Source organism: Juglans microcarpa x Juglans regia, chromosome 8S (genome assembly GCF_004785595.1).
Source record: "Juglans microcarpa x Juglans regia isolate MS1-56 chromosome 8S, Jm3101_v1.0, whole genome shotgun sequence".
Lineage (NCBI taxonomy): Eukaryota > Viridiplantae > Streptophyta > Magnoliopsida > Fagales > Juglandaceae > Juglans > Juglans microcarpa x Juglans regia.
This window is the reverse complement of record NC_054609.1, coordinates 12572075-12581365: the sequence shown is the minus strand read 5'-3', so window position 1 is coordinate 12581365 and position 9291 is coordinate 12572075. Positions and strand designations below refer to the sequence as shown.

At 36.1% G+C, this 9291-nt stretch overlaps 1 protein-coding gene across 2 annotated transcripts; it reads right to left on the bottom strand.

Moving 5' to 3' along the window:
- Nucleotides 1-2070: 2070 nt before the first annotated feature.
- LOC121244893 (ABC transporter G family member 11-like) lies at nucleotides 2071-8883 on the bottom strand. 2 transcript variants are annotated; one of them, XM_041143130.1, is made up of 11 exons: nucleotides 8673-8883; nucleotides 7966-8376; nucleotides 6481-6770; nucleotides 5205-5376; nucleotides 4988-5110; nucleotides 3966-4094; nucleotides 3636-3830; nucleotides 3407-3493; nucleotides 3058-3330; nucleotides 2746-2853; nucleotides 2071-2678 (listed from the first exon to the last, which is right to left on the bottom strand). In XM_041143130.1, the coding sequence occupies exons 2-11, from the start codon at nucleotides 8353-8355 to the stop codon at nucleotides 2322-2324; spliced, it is 2124 nt and encodes a 707-aa protein (XP_040999064.1). In that variant the 5' UTR covers nucleotides 8356-8376; nucleotides 8673-8883; the 3' UTR covers nucleotides 2071-2321. The 2 variants fall into 2 exon arrangements, with proteins under 2 accessions (XP_040999064.1, XP_040999065.1); XM_041143131.1 differs by lacking the exon at nucleotides 8673-8883 and adding an exon at nucleotides 8516-8536 and having other exon boundaries at nucleotides 7966-8372.
- Between the last annotated feature and the right edge of the window lie 408 nt (nucleotides 8884-9291).

The following is a 9291-nucleotide window of genomic DNA, read 5'->3' as shown; positions in this document are numbered from 1 at the left end:
TTACGAGCAGGCAGGCCAGGAGTAGAAGGAGCATTTATTTTTAGTTCAGACTTTCTAAAATAAACATGTTTTTATGACATGAATTTATTTCAGTTTATTTCATTTAATGTTTTGGAAGACAGTTTTATTAGACATTTTTCCGCATAATAATAGTTCAGTTTTTAAATTATGAAATTATGGGATCTATTACCGGATTATTTTTATGGAAAATACGTGGCACTCCTAGCCTACGGGAAGGGGGTGTTACAATTTTCTAGTGCATTTCATCCCCAAACAGACGGCCAAACTGAAGTAACCAACAAGAGCTTGGGAAATTTATTATGTTGCCTCGTCGCGGATCATGTCACCAGCTAGGATATAGTACTTCTACAAGTAGAATTTGCTTTCAATAATTCTGTTAAAAGATCAACAAGGTGCTCCCCATTCGAAGTGGTTTATGGTTTCCGACCTAGCACTCCAATTGATAACAACTCCTTACCATTGCCCCCCAAACCAAGTGAAGCTACACTAGATTTTTCTAGCTATATGAGAGACGTTCATGAAGAATACAAACGGCGCCTTACCTTTCATACAGATTCTTATGCAGCTTCTGCAAATGCAAGGCGCAAAGATAGGCAGTTCAACGTGGGTGATATGATTCGTATTCATTTAAGATTGGAGCGTTTTCCTTCGGGGAGTGTTACCAAGCTTCATGCACGAGGGGCAGGTCCTTTTAAAGTCGCCAAGAAATTGGGCACCAACGCATATGTCATTGATTTGCCTTTTGATTTTGGTATTAGCCCAATTTTTAACATAGAAGATCTCACTAAGTTTAAGGGTGATGAAAATGAATTTTCCACATTACCAACTCCAGAGGCATCACAGACACCAACTCTTTGTGTCCCAGAAAATACAGCTACTCAAGATGAGATTGCCTCCATATTTGGTCATCAATTTGTTACAACTCGTCGAGGAGGGTATTACAAGCTTTTAGTGCAGTGGACAAATTGTCTAAATTCGGAATCAGTTTGTTTGCAAGCATCGAAAGTCCAACGTTTACATCCACATCTATTTGCTGCTTACACTCGTCAAAACTTGCTAGAGTCAAGTTCTTCAGGGGAGTTGGCAATTGATGCAAATCAGGATTTATTTGATGTGACTTTGGATAATATTGTGTTTAAGTTGAGTGGTCTCAACAAATATATTGCTCATGGTGTATGCCGTGTATGGTGTTGGAATACTTGGTTGCTATGAAAATTTTCCTTTCCCTATCCCACACCCATCCTTGTCCCCGGCCCCCCATCTCCGCTCCACAGCTTTGTTTGTCAACATCCACCTTTCAGGCGGGCGGATGATCCATTTTGATCATCTGCAGTACAAGAACCGCTAGCATCCAATTTGATCATCTCTGTAATTGTAGATTGTTGTATTCCCACACTTGTATGTAATATAGCTGCAGTACATAACTTGAATATATGAAAAAGATACTTGAATCCACTTGTCGTTTACCACCCTTCCCCTGCTATCCCAACGGGGCAGGCGAGCTGGGTTCACGTCACCCACCACCCACCCCTACCCACCTTAATTAAGCTACCCGACGTATACTTTGTAGCACAATTTATTATTGGCATCATTCAGAGTTTGCATGATTCTTCTAGTTGAGGGAGCTTACTAAAGTTATTTCCAGCCTTTCAATATTAGTAGGAAATAGATTTTGAACGAGTCTTACGCATTTGTTCTTGGTTTCCTTGACATTTCTCTTACAAGTTTTAATGATGGCTGAATGTTTTCTATAGCCGTTACTTATTTGAATCGCACTGGTGAAAAGGTTACTTTTTAGCCAGAACGGATTCTGTTTTGGTGCTTTATTAGAAGGTTTATGAAACTGACCCCATATAAATTTTAGGTGCCGTTTGGATAATGAGCTGAGATGCGATAAGCTGAAATAAAAATTGAATAAAATATTATTAAAATATTATTTTTTTAATGTTATTATTCATTTGAGATTTGAAAAAGCTGAATTGTTTATTATATTTTGTATGGAAATTTTGAAAAGTTGTAATGAAATGAGATGAGATGAAACACTTTCACTATCCAAACGAGGCAGTCAATTATATAGAATCTGAGCAATTTTCTGTCAATAGCTGTTACTAGCATGAAGATAAACATAGAAAGTTTAGATAGCTACAAATGGGTATTGTACATAGAATGGAAGGGAAAAAAAGGTCTAAAGATGGATAGAATTATGTCTCAAACCACTTGCTACATTACTTGACAAAGCTTGGTAGTGAGATTAATCTTCATTCCGTTGTATTTAGTGTACCGGCCAGTACTCTTGTCTCTTATCTACTTTTACCAGTTTCACTTGTACGATTATTCACATATGTTCTCAGAGAAGGAGATTTGGTGAGACCATTGGAAGTTGTTGTTGCATCTTGATTGTCATTCTTCTGTTGCATTCTTCTTCTGGCCATGTAACCTCTGATCCAAGGTGTCACATCCTCACTAATTTTGATCAACATGAAGAAGAGGATGCGATAAATGGCTATCATGCTGAAGATGACACCAAGATCCACCCATTTCGATCGATGAACGTTAATCTGGTACACATTTTCCAAGATGTACTCTCCAGATATCTTAGGAAGATCCAATATTTGGTTGTCAAAAAACAAGCCCTTGAAATCATTCTGGTATTGTCCCTGAAAAGTTTAAATTGTTTCAGTTATTGAACAAGTTTAGCTGTACTAGTAGCAGTTTTCATTTTACCTGCACAGCCCAGGAATGGAAGCTGATGTATGACATGGGGTAGCGCCACACAGGCTTTGGGATGTCATTTGGGAGCCTGAAGAACCCAGAGACTAGCATGAATATACCCTGACATAAGAATTATACCACAAATAACTCATCAACTATAACTTGAAAGTCGAATTGAAGTTTCTTAATAAATACATGCATCTCTCTTGATAGTTCTAGTAAATTTTGTTTGGACATTTTTTAGGAAATACATCACATTAGTGCATTCCTATAGCTGAAATTTAATTTGGTTGCATTCAAATTTTGTGGCAAGAACATACACACCTGAATTCCAGCCCCGATGATGATTCCCATGAGGAAGTTGGGGACAATACTGGCTATGGCCATCATCAGGCTCTCAACTACTGTGACACTTGCAAAAAGGCATAGAACAAAGAATATATAATGTTCAAATCCCGGGTGCAGGTGGACCATGAAGTAACAAATAGTTCCAGAGAGGAAGGCTATCAATATCAGGAAGGGCATTGCAGAGAGTGTGTTGCCAATGACATATGAAGCCACACCATAGTGGCCATTCAGCCTCTCTCTCTGGAAAACCTGAGAAAATCAAATTATTAGCATCCACCTCTAAGTGCGGCTGAGAATGTAAGGCGCATGGGATCATGAAACTTGCCTTCATATCTTCAACGAATGAAGGAAACCCGCCGATTGACAGGAATGTTACAAAACCAAATACAAATGATGCACATGATCCCCTTGCCTCCCCCATATCAAGTGAACAAGAAAGAAAAAACAATCAGTAAAAGAATGAACTTGATTTCCTTAATTTTCAAAGTATTGTCCTCTTAACTTCCTTATCCGTTTTTAGTCTTATTGGAAATGAAATGAAAGAATATAACTACCAGAATCGAAGTGTAACCCGTTCCGACATTGAAATAGATGGTCGCAATGCAGATAGTGACTACAATGTATATTAGAAGCCTAAGCCAGTAATACCCAAAGTCCCTTGACATGTTGACAAATGAACGCTTGGTCAAGGTCAAGGCTTGCATCTGGAAACTAGCCTGACTACCTCCTGAATCCAGCACAGTTCCTTTCTGCAACATATGGAAAATATTTCCGACTGTCACACCATATTCCCATATTATTAGTGCATTTATTTGAACAAATTGATACCAAACTAATGAAATAATCTATCAGATGAAAAGTCATACTACTCTTGAACAACTTACGAATTTGGATATCTCCTCAACTTTCTCCCTCACTGCATAGCAGTACTGAGAAGTGCAGTAGGAGTCAATGAGGATTCGAATAGCTTCAGCTGTGGTAATCTTCTCAAGTGGATCATCACTTGCCTCAAACTGAGCAGAAACAAATTCAGGGCCACAGGAACAAAACAACAAGTATATCATCAGCCTTCAATTCCCACTGATTCAAAAATGCAACTAGACCCATTCCTCTGTATATCATTATCATTTACTTCACCACACCTTTCACTAAATGATTGTACGTGATACAATTATAATTTCAGTTAAAAACTAATAATGGGTAGAATTTGCTTTGAAGAAAATTAAATCAATTCCAACACCATAATCAATGTGTCTATCTTCAAACTACATTACACTTATGAACCTACCCCTTTAACAACCAACCCGGCACCTGCAAGCGGCTGCAGGACCGCCTTATCGTTTTTTATCCCCATTGCTATACCATTTGCTGCATTGGCCCCATTATTCAAACAATCCTCTGATATTTTCGCCCACATTGTGTCTGTGTTCCGAAATTTAGGATAATTAGTAGGTAGTCTTGGAATATGGATGATGTGATAGTCTATCCTATCATAAATATCATGACTTATGTAAACACTTATTTAATAATACGACATGTGTGATAGGATGGTAGTATCACGTATCCCTGCTCAGAGATTACATGACATTACTCAGATTACTCAGAGTATAATGCATTGTAAAATTAACACCTATCCCAAAAGCCTAACTTGATGGAAAGAGGTAGATTTAAATCATTTAAAATTTATTTTAATACTCCCATTCATGTGTGGCCGCAACACGTACAATATTTAATTAAATAGAGTGAGAACTCACTGCTCCGATATGATATTTATTCTTTAAACTAATGGAAATATGTAGATTTAAATAATTTATATTTTTTCTTAACATGCATGATTGCAGTAGCATTATATAATGAAGTTACATGTATATAATATATTAAGAGTAAGAGAGGACGAAGTTCATACCCGCAATTTCATGGATCCTTTTAGAGTGGCCTTAATTTTATCAAAGTCAGAATTGATGTACCTAAGAAAATGATCAGAAGGGTTCCTTAAAGCAGGGCAGGGGAACCCAGCTTGTCCAAAGAACTGCAAACACCATCCCATTAAGAGCTTGATTTCTCCAAAATCAAATGCATGCAATGCAGACAGAAAGTGAGGGTTCTTAGTAGTTCGTCCTCACCTCATATGCTTCGGAAGCCTCGCCAAAATAAACAGTTTTCCCCCCCGAAAGCAAGTATAATCGATCAAATAGTTGGAATACCTCACTGCTTGGCTGGTGAATAGAGGCTATGACAGTCCTCCCATCCCTTGATAGACCATGTAATGTTTGCGTTACAAAGAAAGCAGAAGCACTGCCAGAAATATCAAAGTCCTTTAACAAGAGTTATGAGGTCAAAGTAATGCTAGCTAGTTGTAAATTTATAGATATCGGATAATTAGTTTAGGCAAACTCCAAACCACATAGGGCCCTATATACTGAAAATATAAAATAAATAATAAATAGACATAATAATAAAAATTTATTTCTTAATTACATGAATTATGGACATTGTACTAATTTAGTTGTAGTTTATATTGTATATGATGTATGTATATTAAATCTCTGGTACACTGAAGATGTAAATTGCAATTTCTGGGAACTCATAAATCATTTTTTTATTAGTATCAAGTGTCCGAGAATAAAGTTTCGACTAATCTCAAGGTTGAACAAGCCTTCCGAAAGGAATTTTTTAGAAGTGCATCTTGAATAATTCGAGAAAAAATTGAATAAAATAATATTGTTGAATAAATTTTTTTAATATTATTTTTGTTTTAGAATTTGAAAAAGTGAATTGTTTATTTTATTTTGTGTGTAAATTTAAAAAAGTTGTAAGGATGAGATGAGTTAAGAAAGTTTTTATTTTTCTATAGATATTTTATGAAGGGATCAATTGTAATATTTAATTGAGGGTTCTTTTACATTAGAAAAAATTAAGTGCAGTATGATTTTTCCAACAAAATAATACCATAAATCTTTTTAATTATTATCATTTCTACATCTTTGATATGACATAAAATGATTGATAAATAAGAAAAAAAAAATCGATGATTAAATATTATAATTGAAATGACGAAAGAATAATAATTAAAATGATAATTAAAATGACGATACGGTGTTAAATATTAAATAATACAAAGGGCAAGCATCTCTCTGCTTCCAAAAGTTGCAACTAATGGAGATCAATGCTAAGTACATACTTTAAATAGTTAAGTTTAGGCCTTTGTAAAAATATTGGTTCCATTAAAAAAAAAAAAAAAAAAAAGATTTTTTTATACTTTTTGAGATAGGGTCTATATATATATATATATATATATATATATTTTTTTTTTTTCAAAAAAAAAAAAAAAAAAAAAAGACTACGCATACACGTTATCATTTCTCCTGAAAAAAGTATGAATAGCTAGATCAGCTTAACCTGTCAAGTCCGCTAGTTGGCTCATCCAAGAAGAGCAATCTGGGTCTCATCAAGATCTCAAGGGCAATGCTAACCCTTCTCCTTTCTCCTCCACTGATTCCTCGCAAATGCCAGTTTCCGATTACGGTGTCGGCGCAATCTTGGAGACCCATCTCAATAATGGTACCCTCAACCAGTGCTTGTTTCTCCGACCATGGCATTTTATCCGGCAGCCGTAGTTGAGCTGAGTATGAGATTGTCTCCCGTACTGTTAGAGTTCCGATCAGATTCTCATCTTGGGTTACATAGGCCTGGAGGACGTTGGCATCACAATAAAACATCGCCAAGACATACATAGGAGCAAATGAAGAAACAAATTAAAGACATTAGTGCCAAGTTAATTGTCCATAGCATTCAAAGATGTTTTGTTTGCTGTCGACATCTTTGTGTTGCACACTGTTATTGTGTTATCAATGGGCACAGGGTACTGATCACACAATAACAATGAGCACTTGTTGTATTGCATTTCTTTTAGAGATAATATAAAATAAAAAAGAGTAATGCTAGATGAATAATGTTACATACAGTAATAAAATGTACCGTGCAATTGTTTTGAAAAATAGTAGGACCTGCTATTAAAAAATAATCTTTCTTCATATGGGTCCCACTATTTACTCGTTTTTTTCAAAAGATTGCGCAGCACTTACGCACTCCACGACTGCAAATATCATTTCTCGTGTTATTCACAGTTATGGAGTGCGCAAGTACCGCACAATCATTTTGAAAAAGAGTGTGATCCACTATTAAAAAAATTAATTTTTTTATGTGAGTCTCGTATTTATTCACTTTTTTCAAAAGGATTGTGTAGTGTTTGTACATTTCATGACTGTAAATATCATTTTAAGAAAAATTAATAATTTGATTCTCATTATAATCATAATATTTATTTCATTTCTATCTAATTTCTTTATAAATAGGAATTATATTTTGTATATAATTACAATTGTAAATAATAAGGATATAGTACTCAAATTTCTTTCATTCTCTCAACATCATTTTCTCATTTTTTATTTTCAATTTTATTTTTATTTTTTTCAATTTCTACTATGGTGATGGTTTTCATAGGAGGTGATCAGCCACCTCAATCCGTTCGTGTGTGATGAGAACACACGTCCTCTGTGAAACGTTGCCGCCGCGGCCTCTATATATAGAGGCTGTGGTGGTTGTTTTACGTTCACTTTTTCATCTCTCTATGTTTAACATCATCCTATGAGATTCATCAATGCCCTAACAGATCACATATCACCATAACCAACCGATCCTCTTTGATTTTCTTAGATTGTTGGGACAGAAAAACAGAAGTATAAACACTCGAAACAAGTGAACCTCAACAAACAACATGGTACACAAAACTTACACAATCTTTTTCCTCTTTTGGTTAACAAGGTGAAAAAATACGACAAACTGAATGATGAGGGAGTAGCTAGAGAGGGAAAAAAAACTCACAGCAGTCCCAAAAGAGAGCTTAGTTTTGTGACCATTGAGGAGAATGGTACCAGAAAGGAAAGCATTGGCTGCAAGACGGCTTGAAAGAGCATCAAGCAGTGTAGATTTGCCCGAGCCAGAGGGTCCCATGAGTGCAGTTAGGGTTCCAGGCTCTGCATAACCAGTGAGCCCTTCCAACACCTTCTGGCTCTCACCATTGTTGAGAGTGACCATCACAGTCAGGTCCTTCCATGTCAGCCTCGCCGACACATCCCCCACGAATTCTGTCTTAGCCTTGTCCCTCCAAAGAGTCTCACTCAGAGTGCTCAAGCCCGTTACTACTACTGGTCTGTTTGGCTCTATCTCCATCACTACATGATTTGCTGCAGAGTTTTTCACTCTCTCGGCCATCTCTCTCAAATATTAATCTTCAATGCCAAGTTGCAGAAAAAGGTTATACAACAACAACCCAGAATGGAGATCAGTTATAAATGAACATCAACTATGGCCAAGAAGTGGGTATCTGAAAAAAATTACAACATGCACCAGAAAGAAAGAAAGAGATCAGTACTGAATGCTATGATGAAAAGGTTGAGAAGTTCTTCTAAAAGGAGGGGGTGGAAAGAAAGATGTGACCCATGTGAGGAAATGCTAATTGCATGAGGGTGGGGGTGGGATTTTGATAGATGTGGAGGTGGAAGAGATCAAGCCCATGCAAAAACAGCTACCCTTTTGAAGGCTTGCTTTTTGGCGTGACAAACAGACAAGAAGAAGCATTTCCTTTTTCTTTTTCTTCGTGTCTGATCAAGGAGTGTACTAGAGATTATATAATCGCCATGAGTCTCGATTGGATCCTCAAAAACTCAGCAGCTGAAAGATCATCAGGCAAATTTGTTTCGTTATCTGAAAAGCAAAAGACAAATTAAAGAAACGTACAAAGATAGCTTTAGAACATAAATTGCAACATCTAATTTATTGGTCCAATTAAAGAGTTCTGGTGGCTGTTTGGTAGAATGGTAAGAGGCATTTACTACCACTACTACAGACACTTCTCATGATGATATGATCTCATGCATGAACACATGGCGCTGCACTATATATATATATATATATATATATATATATATATAAACTAATGTCAGTCGTAGTATACGACATCCGTGAGAGGCATTTATGTGCTGCAAAAAGACAATGCAAGCAAACTTTCAAACATATATACATACTCATGGCAAATTTCACTCAATATTTTTTTGAAGAAAACTAGGTAAAAACTAAGGTAAAAATCTTATACAAATCTTTTCTAAAAATGTGGGTTAAAAAAAAGTGAATTTCTCAAACTTTTTTACA

What these genes read in the sequence shown, in the direction of transcription:
- LOC121244893 (XM_041143130.1), bottom strand. Translation starts at nt 8,355, where the DNA reads ATGGCCGAGAGAGTGAAAAACTCTGCAGCAAATCATGTAGTGATGGAG. An exon ending in AGGCTTCCGAAGCATATGAG is followed by an intron (nt 5,111 to 5,204) that starts GTGAGGACGAAC and finishes TGGTGTTTGCAG; the next exon opens with TTCTTTGGACAAGCTGGGTT. An exon ending in TCCATTCCTGGGCTGTGCAG is followed by an intron (nt 2,679 to 2,745) that starts GTAAAATGAAAA and finishes TAAACTTTTCAG; the next exon opens with GGACAATACCAGAATGATTT.